Source organism: Thunnus thynnus, chromosome 20 (assembly GCF_963924715.1).
Source record: "Thunnus thynnus chromosome 20, fThuThy2.1, whole genome shotgun sequence".
NCBI lineage: Eukaryota > Metazoa > Chordata > Actinopteri > Scombriformes > Scombridae > Thunnus > Thunnus thynnus.
Window position 1 is genome coordinate 25,464,596 of NC_089536.1, and position 22,672 is coordinate 25,487,267.

At 38.8% G+C, this 22,672-nt stretch overlaps 2 protein-coding genes across 7 annotated transcripts in view; both read right to left on the bottom strand.

Annotated features, from left to right (window-relative positions):
- The window catches only part of tmem94 (transmembrane protein 94), a 33,161-nt gene extending 26,960 nt beyond the window's left edge, over nt 1-6,201 (bottom strand). For both annotated transcript variants that reach the window (XM_067575535.1, XM_067575534.1), the window contains exons 1-2: nt 6,067-6,201; nt 2,509-2,927 (exon numbers count right to left, since the gene is read on the bottom strand). In XM_067575535.1, coding sequence (XP_067431636.1) covers nt 2,509-2,532 — 24 coding nt within the window. In that variant the 5' untranslated portion in view covers nt 2,533-2,927; nt 6,067-6,201. The remainder of the gene's footprint in view (nt 1-2,508; nt 2,928-6,066) is intronic.
- Nucleotides 6,202-12,705: 6,504 nt separating this feature from the next.
- myo15b (myosin XVB) overlaps nt 12,706-22,672 on the bottom strand; it is a 37,894-nt gene continuing 27,927 nt past the window's right edge. For all 5 annotated transcript variants that reach the window (XM_067576294.1, XM_067576296.1, XM_067576295.1 and 2 more), the window contains 20 exons: nt 22,543-22,618; nt 22,210-22,328; nt 21,756-21,871; nt 21,046-21,187; nt 20,788-20,899; nt 20,026-20,287; nt 19,857-19,920; nt 19,675-19,747; nt 19,502-19,578; nt 19,343-19,419; nt 18,172-18,302; nt 17,951-18,045; nt 17,766-17,843; nt 17,575-17,671; nt 15,887-16,035; nt 15,646-15,776; nt 14,582-14,715; nt 14,361-14,494; nt 13,552-13,692; nt 12,706-12,823 (listed from right to left, as the gene is read on the bottom strand). In XM_067576294.1, coding sequence (XP_067432395.1) covers nt 12,740-12,823; nt 13,552-13,692; nt 14,361-14,494; nt 14,582-14,715; nt 15,646-15,776; nt 15,887-16,035; nt 17,575-17,671; nt 17,766-17,843; nt 17,951-18,045; nt 18,172-18,302; nt 19,343-19,419; nt 19,502-19,578; nt 19,675-19,747; nt 19,857-19,920; nt 20,026-20,287; nt 20,788-20,899; nt 21,046-21,187; nt 21,756-21,871; nt 22,210-22,328; nt 22,543-22,618 — 2,292 coding nt within the window. In that variant the 3' untranslated portion in view covers nt 12,706-12,739. The remainder of the gene's footprint in view (nt 12,824-13,551; nt 13,693-14,360; nt 14,495-14,581; nt 14,716-15,645; nt 15,777-15,886; nt 16,036-17,574; nt 17,672-17,765; nt 17,844-17,950; nt 18,046-18,171; nt 18,303-19,342; nt 19,420-19,501; nt 19,579-19,674; nt 19,748-19,856; nt 19,921-20,025; nt 20,288-20,787; nt 20,900-21,045; nt 21,188-21,755; nt 21,872-22,209; nt 22,329-22,542; nt 22,619-22,672) is intronic.

Genomic DNA, 22,672 nt, shown 5'->3' on the forward strand with positions numbered 1-22,672 from the left:
CATTTGCCATTACTGCAATTGGACCTATGAAAGAAGGAAAACTAAGCTAACACTAGCTAGTCCCCACCTTCCTAGTCTATAGGACAAACACAGTATTAAGCGTGCAGGAGCAGCCGATGAGGCGTTTAATTGATATGAACGAAAAGTACCGTCTGGTGTCTTTTGGAAGAATGGTGTTTATCCCCGTTCCAGAGACTTGTAGAATCAATGCCAAGGATGATGAACACCAGTCTTCAAAAAGATATTCCCTCATTTGGTGTGTTAATGATAGTGGTGGAGAGCACCATCCAACACGTCAGTCCAAAATCTCCCATAGGTGTTCAACTGGATTGAGATCTAGTGACTGAAGGTCACAGCATATGATTCACAACTCATTAAACCATTCAATGACCCCTCGTGTCCTGTGAATTGGGGCGTTGTCATCCTGGATAGATTACTCCCATTAAGATAGAAATGTTTCATCATAGGATAAAGGTGATGACTCAGAACTACTTTGTATTGATTTGCAGTGACACTTCCCTCTAAGGGAACAAGTGAACCCAAACCATGCCAGCAAAATGCCCCCCACAGCATAACAGAACCACCAGATCCCCTCACTGTAGGGGTCAAGCATTCAGACCTGGACCAGTTTTTCCTTTAATTGGTCACCCATCTGTATATTTTGACACACATGTTTTAGCAATGCCAGCTCTCAATTGTCAGCTAACCGATGCTATGGGACACTTAGAGACTTAGACGCTGTTTCTACAATAAAGAAAATATGCCCAATAGCCAAGTCATCAGTACAGTTTGCATAAAAAGTAAAGAGAATTTAAATTTCAGTTCAACTTTAACAGCAGACAAGACGATTGTGATTAGAACAAAAGAAATGATGACCAAATGCATTTGCTGAACTGGCCACAGTACACACCAAAAGCAACTATCTTCTATGGACATGTTCACAATGATAGTGCAATTAGTAGACGTCATTCGTCCTGTGCTGACTACTTTTGCAGAAATGGTGTGCATCACAACTCCTAAATGTGAAGCTATCAGAGAAGTTCCATTTAAGAAATCATGGATACCATCACTCATATGAACACTATTGCCATTTGAAGGCATCTTTAGTCCAATGCTGTTGAATTTATGACACACAGTCAACAATGGTTTTTCACACTGCTTTCTTGCTAATATATTTGCAATATATTATATAACCATTATACAATAAAAACAAATACAAATTAATCCATTGCATCAATCAATATTATATCAAGTAATTTAAATATAACAAGTGAAAGTTGTACTCTACCTCTACGACTTCTAGGACATTCATGTCTCCTTGAGAAGGAGGGCGGCTACATGCATCTGACTGTACTGTTATGTGTTAATGATTACATAACAGAACACAGCACATAGGTGGAACACCGGGATAGAAGCGGTAGAAAGAGCTCTTCTTTGAGCTTGTTGAGCAATAGGTCAGTGGCAGCCACGTTTCCGTTCCTACGCCAGTAATGTTGACCCAACGGTGCCTGGTTGTGAAATGCCTCTCCTACACATCTATGTTTAACTAAAGAGGTTTGATCTTTTAACCCTTCATATGGGTGATCTGAAATGACCGGAAAATGATAAAGAGCCATGGGAGTTTGTGTGGGAAAAAGTCATTATGGAAGAATGTGACACCATGGTGTACATCATGTTATGATAACTGATGGAAATAGCCAAACTTACAAAAATAAGATTGAAGTTGTACTAATAATTTTCAAGGTAAAACAACTTGTATATGGTACAGACTGAGACTGAGTGACATTTAACCATTTTAACACAAGTATAACGACCAAATACCACAGAATTGGTATGCTTGATTTTATTTTCCATATTTGCCAGTTATTCCAACTATATTACAAAGACAGACTGTGTCATGAATGTAATGTTCCCTTTGACCAACCAATGGATTATTTTTATTCATTCCAAACACACTAGACTGTGGCACCAGAAATGGCTTTCAAACATTACAATACAGGCAGCCAGTATTTAACACTATATGGAGACTTTTTAAGACTGTACCTGATGTTTTTAAAACATTTAAATTTCCCTTTTGGCATCTCCTTATGCCATAAATGTGTGTTACTGTTTACATATCTGCTCTTTCAGAATTTAACGAAAAATTTGTTTCCTGAAGAAAAAAAATGTGCAAGTAAGAAGTAAGACTTATATTTATTAAGAAGGAATATTTGTATGAAAAAAAGTACGTTTGCTATGAATTCTTGAGGAATTGTGATTAATTTACAATTTAGTGTTTGGCTTAATGTCCTGTTGAAAGGATGATCCTAATCCTATGAGATGAGCTGTTTTGTTTGTTGCTTATGCTGGTGCTAATGGGGATCCTAATAAATAAAGAAAGTTTGCTCACACTTTTTCCCTTTGAAGCATAGCTAAGCACTGCCTTGATCCCAGGGGCCCTATCTGTTCAGTACACAACTCTCCACCTCAGAGACATAGGCAGATGCTGAGCTAAGCAACCACACTCACCTGCTTCTTATCCTGCGGCTCCATAGCAACCACAACCACTCCACATGCTCCGCTCCTCAACCAGCCAACGCCACCTGGCAGAGCCCTGTCAGTGCCGCTCTGTAATATCCAAATCTGGACGCCACGAACTTGAGGGTCTTGGGCGGATCCCTCTCAGCCTGCCGCCTGTGGAAGCTGCAGATCGGGTGGTTCGGATAAGGACGGAGGAAGATGGAGAAGGCAGGCGGGTGCAGCCTTGGTCCTCCACCTGGCAACACCTTCCGCCCTGCCTCCTCGGCCAGTGTGACAGTAGGCACGCCCACACCTGCAGGACCAGCAGAGAGAAGCAGGGAACTCTGGGATGTGGGGTTTTTGTTTGGAGGATTAATTGTTGCTCAGGTGCAGCACGGGGATCCTCTTCATAACAATCATGTAGAGGTCTGTGGATAGATGATAGATTACACGTGTTAATTAATTAGCATGTCTGACTGGAATGACAATTACATTGACCTACTATGCAGTATTCTATAGGGTTGGACCAATGTAAACATTTTCATACTGGTTTGATATTAAGCCAAATACCAGACTGGACATACTGAATTTTACCATTAGGTGTCGCACGTGACTCAGCTGCTTCTGAGTGGAACGTAATGAGAGCCCATGAATGAGAGTGTAGCAGCACCATAATCAGAACAACCGACTGACACATTGTGTTTTTATTTCTCACAGTTAATTTCTCACAACAACCATTGTTGTGAGAAAAACTTTTCTTCTTGTGCTAGGGTGCTGTGTGTAGGGTGCTCACAGCACGGCATGGCACAGCTATGCTAACGATGCTAGCCATGCTAACTAGCTGCTAGCTGTTGTGGAGGCTAGTGAAATGATCCATCGCGCCCAAAACACAAGCTGCTCTCAGACTGCTGGAACCTGTAAGCAGCCCGACCGGGTATATCCGAGTTATGGGTGAGATCTGCGCTGTTAGCCCAGCTCAGCCTATCTCCACCAGCTCGTCTTTGGTGTCCAGCTGGGCCGGTGCAGGCTCCATCTGTTCCCGCCGCGCCAGGCCCCGCGAAGTTCAGAGAATTTGGCGCTCCTGGCAGTGTCAGAGCCTGTGTGTGAGGTGCTTTAGACGTCTCATAAAGAAAATGCCGGTTCAGTCAGTTCGCATAAAATCAAACTGGTTTACGCTCATACACTAGCCTAGCAAAACCGGAAACCAACCCAATTGCAATGTAGCTTTAATTAAGACATTTCAGAATCAGAATCATCTTTATTGGCCAAGTATGTTTATACAAGGAATTTGACTCCGGTTTAATTAAGAAATTTGTTGCTAAATATCATCATGGTTGGTATTTTTTAATATCACCAAACCAGTTTAAGCTGCTTAGTTAAAGTTAGCTTTAACGCTCTCATGGTGTATTGTGTTTGGGCTACAGCGAGAGCACCCAGATGTTAGCATAATAACTCTATTGAAAAGCAGACCAAGGCCCTGAATCTACTGACACCAGGCCCACTCACTCTGACCACATAAGCAGCTTCCTCTGGCACAAAAAACCCACTGAACTCCAGAGTCAGCAGTCTCCATTGGCAGAGAGTTGACAGCGCTCGGGCCAAACAGAGGAGAAAAGAGCCTGACAGAGTGAAGGGTGAGAGGGTGCACCGACTGCAAAGTAAGACTGTCCGAGAAAGATCAAACCCCCGAAAAACAGAGGGAGTGGTGGAAATAAACAGTGAGCGTAGAACAGAGGTCATCCTAAATGCTGTATATTGTTTAAAGAAGGACTGTATGGGCTCTTTAACAGTCAAATATTAGTGACAGGCTTACTGTGTGCTGGGAAATAGCTTTGTGTCCTGCCTGTCACTTACAAGTCTCCTAAATCTACTCCTGGCAGAAGTTTCAGGTTGGGATGCATATTATCCTCAGCTTAACTCTCACCTTACCTGGAAAAATTTACCTCAGATAAATGTCTGGTGGCAAAGCAGGTGATGCCGGTGTTGTGTCAAGTCTGTTCCCCCCCTCAAATAATGTTTCCCTCCTCTTGGAATTGTGTTTGGGGGTCAGGTTAAGCACCTCAGAGGACGACTGGCTGGGGTTAGGGATAAGATTGGGTGCAGGTTAAGGTAAGGGGAAACAGACTTCGACACAACGCTGAACCTGACAGCAAATGTTACCCTAACAGTCCTATTTCAGACTGTCATCTACTGCGTGGGTGAGAGACTGTTCCAAACTGGGCTACTACAAGTGAACTTAGCGAGCTAATCCTTGACAGGAAAGCTCAAGAAAAACAAGACTGTCAGTTTCGGTGCCTCATTTTGGTGCCAAATTGTGTGCTGTCCAGAGAGAGAGAGAGAGAGAGAGCAGAGCTGTGAACTAGCAGTGCAATGTGTGTACAGTTCAGGCTATTTGTGGGTGAATAAATGCTACAACTCCTCAAGTCTCAAGCCAAGTTCCTGTTTCTTGTTTGCCAACTGCTGATTAAAGTGAAGGTTGTTAGCCTTGAAGTTAGCGACAATGGGTTAGCATAACCTGAGAAGGCTAACTTAAAGTGGATTGACATTTGAGGTGGACCAGCTGTTCTCCTTTTAGTTTCAATCTCAGCCTTTCCTAAACAGTCAATGGAGAAATGTCTGGCTGCTGAGTCTCTCCTGAGTTTTGCTCAGCACCCGGCGGGCCCAGCGTTAGGGAGACAATTATTGAGCCCAACTTAAAATTTATTTTGCTGTACTTAGTATTGTAACTGTTATTTAGTGTTAAATTATTGTAGTTGGGTTAGGTTTTATTTACTATGTGAATTTGTTATGTAAATTTGTTAATAGTGTTTTGTATCTATTTACATATTTAAGTGTACTTTAAACTGTTAAAGAGTTAATATATTGTTCAAATTCAAGTTCAATTTTGACTTTACAATAAAAAAAAGCAGTTTCTTAACGTCGACCGTCGTTTTGTGCTTTATTTCTTTAGAGTATCGGTTCAGGCACCGGTACCGTTTTACAAGTATGGTGTTAGCACCGGTAACACAGACGGTACCCGACCCTAGCCACACGAGAATATGTCATATCAATGTTGAAGTAACACTCATCCATAACACCCATACATCTGTGATGTGGCCTTCACTGACAACAAAAGTAGTAGAACATTTTTTTAAACCTTTTACATAGGTTTAGGGGTCAGTAAGGCACAATGACACCGCTGTATTTCAGTTGTTTTTTTTAAATGACATTTGCAGTTGCTCATAGCACTGTGCTATAATTTATACTACGGTGTTATTTTGGTGAAGGAAGACTGCAGGAAATTGAAGCAGAATCACATTTCAAAAGACGACAATGATAACTTGTGTTCAATGTTAACAACAACCATATCCGCATGACATATTTTATGATAGGCGGAAAGTACAAATGCCGACAACAATGACTGCAAAACGTAAAAGAGTTTCGGTTACAGTCGAAGCTCTCGTCCTCTCTGCACAGCGGCTGCTGTCGCGGCTAGATGTCAAAGGCAGATGCTAACACAACCGAGGCTTCCACCAAACTACGCAACAACACAACCGGTCATTATACAGCATAAGTCTGCAAACTCACCTTTCGTTATTTTTAGGTCGCTGTTGATATCCTTGTAAAATTGTGTTTTTCTCTCGAGTACTACTGTACTTCTGTGCCTTTACTGCACAGCAGCAGCCATGTTGGGTAGCGTTCTGCCTAGAAGAAGGAATAGTGTGTTATAATTGGACGGCGCAAGAGTACTCTCTCCTCTGATTGGCTGGAACGAGAATGGGCGACGCTACATTTTCTAGGATTGTTTGTGGTTCTATTTTGAAATAGGAAACCTCACGTCTACTGAGGAGTGCTACCAATTCGTGACGCTCAAAGTCTTTGGAATATTGAGTTATAATAGCTATAACAATAATAACTCAATAATAATAAAGCATAATAGTGATAATAGTTATTAAAAAATAACACAACTATTACAAAATGTTATGGTTAGAAACTGTCACACACCAGGCGCTACGTTTTCCATCGCCTGGTTGTTACTCATCAGCTTTTTTGTATTTCACCATTTCACAAAGTTAACGATTTACAGCATACAGAATATTGCATTGTAAAACACAAACGAAAATCCAGAGAGTTATGCTAATGCTGTTCAGTATGTGATCTAAATTAGGCAAGTGAATGCTAATGAGCCATAGTTCCGTAATTCCGGTAATTCCTGTATGTTCTACCCGGTAAGCCTAATGTCCCGTTTCACGTGAATGCAGCACTGCAAGGAAATACTGTATGATTGGAAATTTAAAAAAAAAAAAAAAAAAAGAAAGAAAGAAAAAAGAAAGCTGCTTGTCGCAATTAACCTAATTTCAGTTTAGGGAAAGTATTAAACTTTTGTATTTTAACTACAAGACAAAAGCATAGTTTTTGTTTGGTTTAACTAAACAAAAATGTCTCAGCTATGGAGTTATTGATTAGCTTGACTGGAGGGCATCAGATTTTATTCTTTTTTCATGATTTTACTTTTTTTCCCTAACTTCAGTTAAGTCCACTGTGATTACGAATCTCTCAACAGTGATGTGGCTAGAGAATAGCAAAAAATCAAATATGAATTACAACAAGATGAGAGAATGTATGAAATCTTTCTAAATCTTTTTAATCTGTTCTGTGTGGGGTTTTTTTGGTTTGGTTTGGTTTGGTTTTTTTATTTATTTGGGTTCTTTTTGTTGTTGAACTGTTGTATTTTTTTTAACGGGGACTACAGATGCAAATTAGCTTCAAGCTAACTCTGGTGCCGTGCATCTTTAATGTTTCAAACTGCACACTGTCCCATTCAATAAATACATAAATCAAATCAATCTAGCAAAACTACATTTAAAGACCAATTACAAACAACAGAAGATTTTTCTCTTTGCTCCTTCCATCCTGTAATCCTTATTGCAAATTTTGGTACATAAATGTAGGTTTTACACTCACAGGGGCCATTTTCCTGTATAATAACAACCTCAAGCACTTTTTAAGGACAAGTTCACAACTTTTTTAAGTGTATATATTAAAACAGCAGTCAGGTGTCCATATGAACAGTGAAAGAGGTTTTCCTTGCTGTAATCATTCCTCCTGTTCATACTGACTTTTAAAAGATCCCCTTCAAATGTGCTTTCAATGTAAGTGATGGAGTCTGAAATCCACAGTGTGTCCACACAGTCACTTTGTGCAAAAATGCACTTAAAAGTAGATGTGAAGCTTATATGAGGCTTCAGCAGACTGAGTTAGTCATATCAAGTGGATATCTGACACATTTACAGTCTTTTTAGCGTCAAGTTCCCTCTTTGTGTTTCCTCAGACAGTGTTTCTCTGTTGAGCTGCAGTGAAAGTATAGAAACAAAAAGAGGAACTTTGGCACTAAAAAGACTGTAACATTGAAAGATATCTACTTGATTTGACTCATTTGGACGCTGAAGCTTCATATTAGCTTCAGATAAACTTTCAAATACACTTTTGCACAGACGGAGGACTGTGGATTTTGTCCTCCATCACTTACATAGTAAGTGCATTATGAAGAGATCTTCTAATGGTAAGTATGAACAAGGGGAATGATTATGTAAGAAAAACTCAGTGTTCAATCGGGCTCCTGACTGTTGTTTGAAGACAGACTTGAAAAATTGTGAACATGTCCCTTAAGTATATACTTAAAGTACATGTTTCTAATGAACCTTTTGTATTTAACTTGAATAAAATCTTGATTCCAGGACTATTATTGTCCCTTTTTCTTAAGTAAAGGGTGTAAATATGTCATCCAACTCTACTTATTTGGAATAATACTACTTATAGTAGAACTGTAGGCAGGACAGACAGAGAGTATAAGTTAATGTTTGCTAGACAGACTGACAGAAGTCAGTTTTTATGTTCAGCGTTATGACTAAGGTTAACAACAAGTTAAAATGTATGAGAGTAAAACAGATGAAAGTAAACTATAACTTTAAAGTCTTTGTGAGACTGAGACTGTCTCAGATGATAGCAGCAGCTTCTATGTGGTACAGCTCCAGAGAGAGCTCACTGTAGACAGAAATCCCCAGGATGGTGTCAATAACGCTGCTGCCCTTGACACTCACAATTTGATAACATCTGAATATCTGCACACATTTGACTCTTTGATTTGAATTGAGCACATCTACTTTAACTTAGGACTGGGCTCGTAAAAATATGTAAGTCTAATATTTAACAAGCAGCATTGTGAGTGAATATATAATACCCATTTAAAATACTTTCATTTAACCTAGAATAGTTAATCAACATTATTTGATAATACTGGTGAAATCGTGTGTCCACATTGTTTTGTGTACTTTTAGTCTGGGCTTGATTTCCATGGTTTGAGTCAGGCGTCTTATTTCAATGCTACAGCATACAGTGATATTTTAGACAATAGTGTACTTCCAACTTTGTATTTGTTCCTCTCCTGTTTCAATATGTCAATGCATCTGTACACAAAGCCAGGTTCATAAAGAAATGGTTTCCCAATTCAATGTGGAAGAACTTGGCTGGCCTACATAGAACCCTGACCTCAACCCCATCCAACACCTTTTATTAAGTGGAATCCTGACTGCAAGCCAGACCTTATCACCAAGGCTGGTTTAGCAACCAAAGAACTCCAGGTGACCCTGAAGTGCCGGATTTACTAAGTATCAACTGGTTTATGCTAATTTATTGAAAAGTTGGGAGTACGCACCATTAATCAGCTTTATTTTTATCTGATCTTAAAGGACTTGTCTTGAGGAGAGCCTTTATGTCAAAATTGAGTTTTAAACCTTCATTATTTCAGTTTTGAGCTTCAACACTTCAATCATATCATACTGTCATAGAGGCTTTAATGATCAGTTTTTGCTGAACCTGTTTTACAGAGGTGCCAATTCAACTTAATGCTTATTTTGGAGGCTTTAGTTCATGGTGCTGTTGAATTGTATTGGGTTATATTTTGAGAGATGCTTTTCCACTTATTGATATAAATGGGGTGGATGAAAGATTAGAAACATCTGTCAGTATACAGGGATACAATTTGATAGCGTCACATACTACAGCCTCCAAAATAACATAAAGTTGAATTAACACCTTTAGCAAACAATTTCAACACTTCTATAAGTGATATTATTGAATGGACGCAAATCCCTGCAGACATGTTAGTTCTTCTTCATGGATCAGTTATAAGACATCAATAAGAGCAACTTGTGAGTTGGCAGGATGGGAAAAATCTCAAAGAACATTTCCATGAAATTGACAAAAAAAAGTCATAACTCAAGGTCCACTTACTAACTTTTTCCATAGCTTTCCACCATATCTAACAGTCTTCCTCAGCAGATGGAGTTTGGTCAGTTTTCATGAGGATAGCTCAGTAGTTATCACATGACCAAATAGCCTAATATCTAACATCTAATATCCACTGACAAAGACTGTAAGATGCAGTTGAAAGATCCAGAAAAGGCTATTAAGTTGGGATTTTGTATGTCAAATTATTCAAGAAAGAACTCACATGTTCCATGAATTGTTCATCTGAGTGTGTTGTGTTCATATTTTAAACAAGACAAGTTGAATATGAACACAGTCCTATTGTTACCAGGGGTTCAGTGACTTGCTCAAATGCACCTCAGTGACCATGGACCATAGACTCTAAGTCAGCTTGGCATAAACCTGCACTTGATTTTGATTGTAGTGGTCTTAACTCCACATACACACACACACACACACACACACACACACACCAGTCATTGCTGTCCTCTAACCTTCAGGCTGCGTCTCTTCAGTCAGTACTGAGTAGGTGAACTCAGGTCAGGTTGCCGCCACAGTGTAATTTCACACGGTGTTTAAATCAATACCTGTCAGCTCTGGCTGAGGCTGCTTCCAACTGAAAAGAGAGAGGGTCTGAATACAAGTCCTGCTTGTAGGAGCCAGTGAAAGATGGAAAGATGGAACATGTACTTGTATTTGTGTAAATAGAATATAAATTTATACCATGCTGAATTTGACCTCATATTACCCAAATGCAACCTGTTATTGCACCAGCCCCACCAAATTAATTGAGTAAATTGTAGACCTGAATGTGTTTTTTTATTATTAAAAATCTGGGTTCAGAAAAAAATATTTTAGGATTTAAAATGGGATTATAGAAAAAACATATGCAAACTATACAAAGGTTTTTGAGCAGCAGTAACTGATCTCCACTGCTGGAATTCCAGACTTTTTAGAGCTTTTTATTATTTTTTTCTTTAATCTGAACTACTGCAGTGAAATATTCTTGCATGGTAATAACCAACCATGAAGTTCCTAGAGGTGAGCAGAAAATGATGGTTAGTTTGAACAGTATTTGTCAAACTAAGAACACTTCAGAATTTGCTAAAGAGCCAGTTTTAAAGTCAACTTTAAATATTCTTTGTCAAAAGGGAAGAATGCATGAAGAATAAGACCCATTTATCAAGCCACTTACCTGTACTTACAAAAGTAAACTGTAAAATTCTCCCTCAAGCTCCCTCAAGCATTTACATGTTTAATCACATGTATGTATGCTCAGAGAGGACAAAATGATTAACCCTACATGTTTCTCACTGTTCAACTTACATTTACTCAGTGATCTTATTCTACAAAAGCCTTTTTAAGTTCATTTTATTTGTGTGACATTTTGATGTTTCCAGCTGCAAATAACACATGACATTAACAACAAGTTAAGCTACTGAGACAGATGATATACTGTAATTATAAGAAATTTTGTCACAATCTCAACAAAAAGAAAACCAAACTGGAGCAGGGAGGAAAGTCTGCTGCTGGTAGACAAGGTACAGTCGAAAAAAACAAATAATAAGACAAATGTGAAGATGCATGGAAACAAAAAATTACAAACAATATCAATGCCAGCTTTATTTTGTCATTTATACCCTCTAAGTATATGATTAGGATTTATGAAGGGGACAGTGCAGAAACAGAGCAGACTGTTGATGCTGCAGTGCTGCCCCCTGCTGTTAAAGACCTGTGTCATCTCTGACATCAACAGAAACATGATTATGATGGAGGTTTCAAGCTTTTATTAAAATATAAAGAGTTAATGTCTGAACCACCTTTGACAAATCTTGGAAACCTAACAATTACATATCTGAATAAAAGAGTATCATTATTCTATGGGACTTTAGTGTCTCAAAAAGGAATCTAGAGGCATGGAGAATAGATATTTGGGAAGATATACATGAAGCAGATTGGCATGACATGCTTAGAGGGCACAACAGAATACAATCAATACAATAATTAAATTATTGCAGTACAAATGGCTAATGCAAACTTATATTACTCCAGTAAAATTTTCCCTGACATTGCAGATATTTGTTGTTGTTTGGGAAAGTATTACGCAGAACATATCCCGGATTTTGGGTAAGAATGTTCCCCTCCATGCAAAGTGTATTCTAGATATACACCCAGAGAACTTAGCTGTCAATTCTAATCAGTCAGTGTTGATAGATTTCTTCAGGCCAGGAGATGATTGCTCTCTTTTGGAATAATATGAAAACTCCCTCTGTGAGCTTATGGTTGAAGGAGGTGGCAACCTTGCTTTAGAGTGACTGATATATATTGTTAGAGGAAAAAGAAAACAACTTACTGCTATCATGAATGTCATCACTACAGCTGCTTTTAGTTTTCTTCTTTAATTGTTTCATATTGATCTAGGTCTACTTGAGAGGTGGTGCAGCAGACATATACAGTGTAGTTGTGACAGAGATTCACTCGTACAACATAAACCTTTCTTTCTGGAAATAATTTATGCCTGTGAGAAAATATTTAAAAAAATAAACATGCGAGATTTAATTAATCAACATATGTCTTTAATGTTTATAAATTATTCACTTATATTACAAGATATTGTCACATTAGCGACCGATAATGATTAACAAACTTTACATTTCAGCTGTGGTGTCATAGAAATTTTAATGCATAAAAGGAACAAATTTAACTTCTTGATTAATCTTGCAACAATTAGTGGATTTACCTTAATCCATCCTGCATTCATTTATATTCTTTGATCACTAGACTGAACACTGGAGATAATATCTGCATGTGTGCATATTCATGTTTCTTCAGTCTATTTCATCAGTGACACACTGTTTAAGAAGTTACACACAAAAAAAGATAAATAACAAAAAAATTCAACACAAAAGTCAGTTACAGAAGTCGGTCATTAAAGGATAAGTACTGTGTGTGTGTGTGTGTGTGTGTGTGTGTGTGTGTGTGTGTGTCTCTACTAGCAATTTGAAATGGAGCTGGTGACTGATGGCCGGATCAACTCCTCCATTATCAGAGCGAGGGTGTGGCACAACTGCTTGGCCTGACAGAGACAAAGATCAAAAAGAAGATTAAAATCAGACATAAATGCAAAATCTCAAGGATTTTACAAATGATGACATTTAAGATTTCACCGCATACCAGAATTCTCAGTAGGTAATAAGCTAAAACAAGCTGATGTTTAAGTGATATTGTGTTTGAGGTTCCGCCGACCATATGTAAAAAAAATAATAATAATTGCAAAATCTATCTTTTCCCTTCAAATATGTATTTGTTTGTTTGTGGCAGCACTAAAAGGTTAACACTCTCTGTTCTCTATCTATTGACACATTTGCAATATTCTTATGTCCATGTCTATCACAGTTAACCAATCAGGTCACAGTTAATTCAAAATCATGGATATACAGTTATTACAGTTAATAATTCTCATAAAATTAAATCATTAAATCATTCATTTAAATATCAAGTTGATAAAATTATTTAATATATGCTTTGTTAGCTGTTAAAGTGTGTCCGAGGTCTCCAGCACCCCAAACAGAAAACAAGGGTTGACATTTCCATGCTGGCCTGATGAATGCATACTGAGCATGCTCTATGGGCAGAACATGGCCAGAGACTATGAGAGGGTTTCTCTCAGAACTCGGCTACATTATCACCACTTTCCCTTTGTGAATCCATTGGATTTATTGCCAAATGTATAAAAATGAAACCCAGGTTGTAAAAAAAATGATAAAAAAGTATTCTCCTCTCAGTCAGTACTGTAGTCATTACCTGCTTGAGATGAATGGTGACTTTTTTGGGACGGACTGGATCGCCATAACTGATGTCCATTGCTGGCACTTTGCTGCGTTTCTTGGGGCGGATGGTGCGCATGGCCTGCACATCTGACAGAGGAATCAGAAACACTTGCTCCTGCAGTGCAAAGAGACAGAGATCATTAGATGGCTGAATTTCATTTTTTTATTAAATGCTACATATCGTGCAGTCAGTCATCCATCAGAGATGTACTGTACACCTGCTACTGGAGATGAATGTCATTAATATCAGTAGAGAGATCTGGCTCTCATTGGAAGCTTTTCCAACCTAACAAGATGGACTTTCTGCAGGATTGTTTAAGACAAAACTCAAGATTTTTACAGCTTGTGTCTGACTGCACACAGACTGAAAGACAAATCTGGTATTATGTGGTTGAAGAGGATTATTTTATACTATTAGAGGCATTAAATGTAAAAAAAAAAGGACTCAAACTGTCCTTCAAGAAAACATTTTAAATATGAGCATTAACATCATTGCTGACTGTCAAGCTTAAATGGATCATTCAATCCATTCTATTTTCCTCCTCTTCTTGAAATCTGTCTTATCTGACATATTTTGCTGTAAATTCTCCTTAATAGTGATTGTTGTTGGAGAACATGTGCTGTCATCTGTCCAGTTCTGACTGTAGTGACAATATCTCATAACTACATGTCCCTCCAAATCAGTGGAGGTCAAGAGAAGCTCTTAAAACATGTGGAATAACAGGACTTTGCATAGAGTAACAATGCAGTGTTTTACTACTGACTACTATCTTCTGTCAGTACCTGTGTTTTAGGGTGAAGGAACAGAACTCCCTCATGGCTGATGCTGATCACACAGGGAGAGGGACATCCGCGCTGGCTGACCTTCTGGGCCAAGAAAGCGTTGGAGCCGAACAGAGGCAGGGTCCTCAGAAACTCTGGAGGACAAGGTTCAGACAAATACATCAGTGACAATTCAGAGCAAATGGGAGAGGAGGGGAGAGGAGCAGGTACGTCCTACCTACCAATGAATCGCATTTTGGCGTCTTGAGGGTGGAGGGACTGCATGGCAGCCAGCTGGCCCAGACAGAAGGAGTGGATCTCCTCCACTTTACTGCTGAGCCCCTCCTGTGAGGGCAGGTAGTCCTTCATCTCCGATCTTATGGGGAAATACACACAACAAACTGTCAATCATGTGCATACATTTGGAGCTGTTTACCAAAAGTTTTCTGTTTTTGCAAGAATTTGCTGGTCTTCAACACATTGAAGCTGAAGTTAGGGACTGTGTGGAAATTATTAGGGTGGGGAGGGGGGCTGAATTATTGACTTCATATAAAAGCAAGGCCCTCTGCAGCCTTATCAATAATATTTTCTTTGGATACTCCTACTGACTTACAAAAAATTACAATACCCTCCCTTAATATCTCACAATAATACTATTGACGTGGTGGTGACGTGTATTCTCATTTACCTCTCTATATTTACCTTGATACATATATTTAGTTCTTATAAACAACATTACATTATTAATTTGTTTCTTTCTTCAATACAGCTTCCTGTGAAAAATATGATTCATGTCTCCACCCAGTTACTGCAGTTACAGTCGCCCCACACTACCCTCACACACTGTAGCCACAGACACTGCACAGAAATACTGTGTGAATGAATAATGTGGTGTCTGTCAACAAATAACTCCAGAACGCAACTAACCTAAGATCAAAAATTGTAATGACTACAGTTCTGTTTGTGTAAAAATTAAACAAACAAGATACAACATGTTAACTGGTGAGCTTTAGATGTGTTTGTGAGTGTCTCTTTGAACTTTGAACTGTTTCCCCTGCTTTCAGTCTTTATGCTACGCTAGGCTAACCACATCCTGACTCTACCTTGACAACCCTTCTCTAGAGCCACTAAAGACATTACACAACTGTTTTCACAGGCTGAGTAGTGCTAATAAATTGACTGAATTTATAATAACTATATAAAAACAGTGGAAGTTGAATGCAATGCACAATGTAAAGTCCAGTTTGATGATATTCCTTAAGTGATGAGTGTTGTATTATTGAGAATATCAGTCTGTGTGACTCACAGCGAAGGCTGGTTCATCATTCCACGAGCCAGATGCTGCAGGGCTGACAGCTCTGCTACCTGCTGGACTGATGAGGAACTACCTGGAGCAGGGGCAAGCATCAGCTGCCCATTCAGGTAGTCACCAAGGAGCTACACACACACACACACACAAAGAAACAGACAATAAGAGTTAGATGGAATCAGGACCAGCAGATATGAATGTTCTCCTGCTGCAGACTGCGGGGAACTCATCGTGTTACCTGTTGGTAGTGGAAGTCCACATAGAGGTCGTTGTTGAAGGACAGAGGGCTTCTCCACATCAGTCTTCTCAGTGACAGGAAGATGGAGCCGTCATCTAGCAGGAAGTCGAACAGGTACTCCTCAGCATGGAGAGGACGCACCGTCCCATCTGACAGAGGAGAAGAGGAGTTAGGAGGAGGAGGAGAGGATCTTTTTTATCTGACTCTCTTCACTGACAGTTGTAACATGCCCTGATCACAGCAAAACCATCACTGCAGTTCATTTCATTTCAAGTTCAAAAGCAAGATGAAGCTTTTCAGTTCCCATCATCCAAAATGGCTCAGTGTATCCACTCTTCACTCACTCTAAAGTCTATTTGACAAGGCAAGTTACACTGAATGCAGTTTAAACTAATATATCCACCTAATATCCCCCTACCAGGGAAGAAAAAATAAAATATTGATCTTTAATTTAATTTTGAACTGATTCATAATTTACATGTTCACATACTATATTGATAGATGACATTTCCTGCACAGTTGGAACACACTCATTCACAAGCATTACGGCCTCGTCTGTAGTGGACAGATGGAAAGTGACTAAGTACTTTTACTCAAGTATTTAACCAAGTACAACTTTTAGGGACTTGTAGTTTACTTTTTCCATTTTTTTTTTCTTATGATTTTTTTCTTATACTTCTGCTGCACTACATTTCACAGGGAGCTATTGTACTTCTTACTGCACTGCATTCATTTAACAGCCATCTTCACCAGCAACATTACAATGCTGCTTATATGTTAATGCATCAGTAATAAAAATCCAAGAATATCATATAACAAGTATTAACAGTATAATAATATAACACTCTGAAAAGAGCCATTCAGCATGATGAGTTATTTTACTTTTGATTAGAGTATTCAGTGTGTTATTAATACTTTGTACCTTTATTTTTGCTTTTTAATCGGAGTAATTCCTTCACCACTACTTTAATGGAAGTCTTTCTCATTGTTATTACTCTTTATATGTTATTATTTGGTCTTGTTGAGGCCTACTTGCAAAATATATCCATGTACAGTGGACAACTGAACAAAAAGCCGATATCCTTTAACAAAATATTTCACTTAATGATGTCAGAGAATCAGACGGGAAATGTGAGGGCCAAGAGAGAGATAGAGGGGAGTGACATGCAACGAAGGTCCCCGGCCAGATTCAAACCGGGGACGCAGCAGTTATATGTTATAGAATGTGACGCTCCTACTTGCTCCATTGTTAATTGCTCCTCTTGAATTTCCACAGATGTTCATATGGAAATCAGTTTCATGTGAAATGTACGGTAGTCGTATACTTGTATAAGCATTTTATATTTATATTTGATCGTTTGACATGTTGATGAATTCATCTACTTATGTTATTTTTATTTATGAATGGATTTATTTGTTTCAGGCTGCCAATAGCATAATCAGGGTTAGGGTTAGGGTTAGGGTTCTTGTAGGGATCTTGTGATCTCATGAATCCAGCTGCCTCGTAAGGTAAGACAGTAATAGACAGATGGTTCATCCAATCACCTGCCCTTTTCCAAACAGTTTCCAAGGATGACTTCTCAGATGGTTCTGTGTAACAAACCATCTGGCGCGTCAGGTTACATAATGACAGATGAATCTAACTACACTTTCTACATCAATTACAGCAGATTTTGAGTCTGTTTTACCTTGTTCTCTGTTGGCGAGGATGGAGAACTCTTTGATTTCTATGGGATCTGAGATGCCGATTTCTTTACAGAATTCTGTTACCATATCTGCTACAATCTAGACGAAGATAAAAAATACAAACATAGATTTTCATAATAAACAAAATAAAAAGACTATTGTGCATAGATAAGCAGGTATAAATAAATCTTACACTGAAGCTTCGTATCTTCATGGAGAAATCCACCTCTCCTGGAAGCTTGATCGGAACGCGTCGAGAGGTTTTCCCAGCCTGCAGAAAACCAAGACACACTCACAGTCAGTTCTGCTGTAGATACTGAGAAGGATGGAACCATGAAAGGTGTGCTTTCATATGCGTTAGTGAGTAGGTCAACTTGCCAGAATGGCTTCCATCTCAGTTTGTGAGGGGATGTTACGGCGACCACCAAAACTGAGAGACCGCTTAAGGTTATCCTGACACACACTTGCCAGCTCTGTAGACAAAGATGTTATAAAGAGTGTTTGCACTGCAAGAGGTATTTATCTAAACATTTAGTGTATTTAGGAGTGTGCGTGTGAAGTGATGTCAGAGTGTGTGCATTGTCTTGTGTTTCTTCTACCTTGGTACGGGTGTTCGTAGTCCTGAGAGATGTCGTGCAGGTGACGTGAGACGTAGGGCTGCAGAGTACTAGAGCAGGGGAAGAACCCGGTCACCAGGTTCAACAGCCGCCAGCCGAGAGTAGAGCTGGATCTGTGGAGGCAACACACAGCAATCGATCAAACCGTTTGTGAATAATCATGAGAAAGGTCATCTCTGGGATTCAACTCGAGAATAAGAAATAGTGTGATTTCTCTCCAACAAAGGTAGAATATTTATAACTTTAATATAACTATAAGAGTGTAGCAGTAAAAGCACTATAGTGAGTATACTACAGACTCATATGTTTGTGTGTTGTGGATTACTTTCAATGAAAATTTACAATGGGGGAAAAACTTTTGTACAAAGCTCCAGAAAGGGTCAGCAGATAAATCTGAGGGGTGGTGAGATGATTAATGGGAGAGGAAAGAAGAAAAAACAAAGTTCTGATACACAAATCTGTTTTCAGTTTTTGGACTTTTTCTCTAATCTTTGATTTTTGCTGAAATATTGGATCATTTGAACATTTATTGAAATGAAAGCATGTAAGAAGTTTAGAGGGAAAAATCACTATTTGGTGGAGCTGTTAACAACTCATAGACATGTGAAATGTGACCCGACTACACACTGCTTTTTGTAAGACGACAAAATTAAAAAGGTTGGAAACCACTGGTTTCATCTTTAACAATGTGTTGTATTTTAAAAGCTTGTTATATTATCCATTGTGTCAAATCTTCATGTGAAAGGTAACTAAAGCTGTCAAATAAATAGAAAGTACAATATTTCCCTCTGAAATATAGTATAGTAATATAGTATAAAGTAGTATCACATGGAAATACTCAAGTAATATTAACACAAAAACCTCAAATGTTATTTTCCAGCACTGATTACATGTTATTATGGCTATTGGGGAGAAGCACAATTTTTATTTGTGTATTTATAATAATAATTTTAATGTCATAACTATTTATCATATACTTGTCACATAGTTGTCAAGCCACGATGCAACATTAAACATGATGTACTTTTATATTCTATTAGCAAAAGCACGGAGGCACATTGTAGATTTTACTGTATTTATTCCTCATTCCAAACCCTTTGATTTATTTTTAAAGCTGCATTAATCAGTTGTCGTACTCGACACACGCACTCACTTGGTTGGGTTATTGGTGGTTTGCTTGATGACCTGGCAGTAGATTTCATCTCTCAGCAGCTCTTTTTCCTTCCCGAGCTGAAAGGAAGAGAGAAACTCATAGTTTAATTTCTATTTGAAGTCCATTCATCACAGATACATGGTTTGAATGAGCACTGACCAGTAGGATTTCGCCCAGGCAGTCTGCTTGGGTATTATTCTTTTTCATCGGCACGTCACCCATGAACTGCATCACGTCTGGAGGGAGAGGTGAGCATGAGAAATGATTAAGAAATAGTGCAGAGTCAAAGTGAAACAGTTGTGTGTTAGCATGTTCAATGTTGAAGCACTCACCCATAAAGCACTTGACTGATAAATCATTGATTTCAGGGTCATTGTAGAGAATGAGGGACTCCTGTATGGCCCCCTGAAAATAAATACAGCATGATACAGATGTGTCAGTGTACAGTGTATAGTACATACAGTATGAGCAGTGACTAAACATGGGACATGTACTGTGACTTGTATTGTGCTACCTCATTGTGTCGAACCACCTCTGCAAAGTTCCTTCCGTTAGCTGGCAGACCTGTCGTCCCAACTCTTTGATAAACAGATAATGGTAGCCCAAAATTAGCCACGACATAGTCCATGAACCCAAACCATCTCACATTATCAACAACAATAATTATCATTCTTCTATCATACCTGAAGTATTTCATGGCAAACTCAGCCATGGCCGAGTTGATCTCTAACTCTTTGCTGGGCGGCTCTGAGTCAGTGCTGCGTATGCTGATGGGACCTGGAGACGGGCCCTTCGGTGGACTACTAGGTCTACTGGCCCTCATGCTCTTCCTCCTATCATCTCTTCGATCAAGGTGGAGACTGTGGTAGTCTGGGGCTGCAGATGGCTGGGTGAGGTCCTCTGGGAAAAGACCAGAGCGCCCTCCCAGGGTGCCAAAACGCCAGCCTGGTGGAACACACAGAGGAGTTATTTGACAGGAAGCTGATATACATTATAAATCTAATAAGACACATACAAGCGTAATAATTATGATGTACTATAGTTATAGTAACAGCGTAATATTAACTATAGAAACCATACTGTAAATTACATTTAGATTAACTCACACCTATTCATTTTATATGTATGGAAGATGTAAAATGCCTAAATTAAAACAAATCAAACAAAGAAATAAAGTGAAATACACTTCACATTTGAAGTATTTCCTTATTTTATATGTATTCATATACATATATACCAACTAATTATCAGCCAACTAACTACCAACAACTAACATAGCTGTCAGTCTTAACTCATGTTTGAAACGTGGCACAAATATGGCTTTGGGTGGACACTGTTGTATTTGATTATGATGTATAAGATATAATATAATAATATACACTTGTCAGCCTTCCCTCAGAAACACCTAACACAATTTGTTTTGTCTGTTGCCCCGGGCTGCTCACCTGTCTGGAGTCCTTCCATTGGCAGGAGTTTGATGACATCACCCCTGCTGAAGGTGAGCAGACTCTTGTCATCTGTCACAAAACTCTTCAGTGCGACCACATGGCCCGAGTCCTGGAGAGCAGAGAGGCAGATCATTTAAGAGTTTCTGTCAGTTGCTGGAGGGATGAAACTAACACATCCACCAGAGCTGGGGGATATCAACTGAATGAGATGGGACCCCAATGGCCAAAAGATGATGATGAAGAGGGAAGTGGTACCTTGATGAGCTCCTGGAGGAAGAGTTGGATCATGGCAGTGATCTGAGGAGCTCTGGAGGACTGCAGCAGTAAGTTTTCATTCTTCAACTCCAGTTCCACTCTGTCTTTACCATTGAGGTCAACTGACATCAGCTCTGCAAAACTATATTCACGCAGGCCTGAGTTAACATTCTGTTCACCAGCTACTGTGAATTAGCATGAAAGTAGCTGCATCCAACATTCAGTAAGAAGTAGAATTTACAAAAGAATAGTAGATAATGCCTGTGTCTGCACCATCACCAATTAAGCATTTTGTATAATTTGATAGCTTATAATAGAAAAATTATTTTTTTTAAAGTTTATAAATTATAAATCACTCAAAGCAAGGTATTGTATTGTATTTTACGTATATGTATTTTGCCAACATGAAGGTCAAAAATGAGAAACACTTTACTCTAAGTCTCTCTATTTAGCAGTATATACACATTTAATAAATGGTTTATAACACACTATAGTACAGTTATAAGCAGATATAAGGACATTTTAAGTGTTTATTCATGTACAGTATTTGTCAACAATCATAACTTCTCCTATGAAAACCTATTTTATATTATTACAGCTGTGTTTTACTATATTACCATTCATTATCTGTTTATACGGCAGCCTCCACTTACGGCTGCCCACAGGAGGAGTGTTATGTGTGTGTGTGTATGTGTGGGCTGCATGTTTACCTGTAGCTTCTGAGCAGATGGAGGTGTGTGGGGTTGATGCCTGATGCTTTGACCACTTTCAAGAGACGAATGCCACGATGAGAAACACCCAAAAACTGAGCATCCCCACTGTCCAACTGCAGCAGATACATAGGAGAGATCCCTGAAATGCCTGACATGGCTCCTACTGTGGCTCTGATGTAAGACCATCAATGTTTCCAATCTTTCACATTTACCTGACTTGTTAATAATCACAAGTAGTGAATTTCTAGCCTTCACTAACTTCAACTAATGAAAGTATTGTGAGAAATGAGTTATTAGCACTGGCTTGGATACTGTGTAAATACTGTATATGCTGTTACACTAAAAGAATGTTGACTTTCTTATGTAGGCGATCATGGAATCAGTTACATTTCAATATTGGCAAAAACAACCCCCAAAATTAACAAAACATTCTTCTTTTTGTCGTGCTGACCTTTACAGGGAACAGGCGAGTAAAGTAGTTTTCCCAGTTGTCCCGAGCAGCGATGACGATCCTCTTCTTCATGTTGTCATCCTGGATGGTGCTTATAGTCGTTCCCACATTGAAATTTGCTGCAGAGGGAAAACGGTGACAGAGGGACAAAAGAGTGAAAAGTAATACAGAAACAAATTTAGAAAGAATAGTTTATATATATCAGTGTAGGATATGAAGAATTCCCTCCTAACTCTTGCTTGTAATGAAAAGATTTTTATCAACATAATAACAACTGTCAGGGTTTATTTTGTAAGCTCCTTCATATACATCCACACCTGTCGACACTCTTACCTAGCAGATCCTTCATCTTCCTCCTCTCCTCTCTGCTGATCCTCAAACAGCTGTCAGAGTAAGTGTCCCTCATGATCTAAAAAACATGTTATACCATGAAAATATCAAGAGTTTGATGTCTACTGTCTCT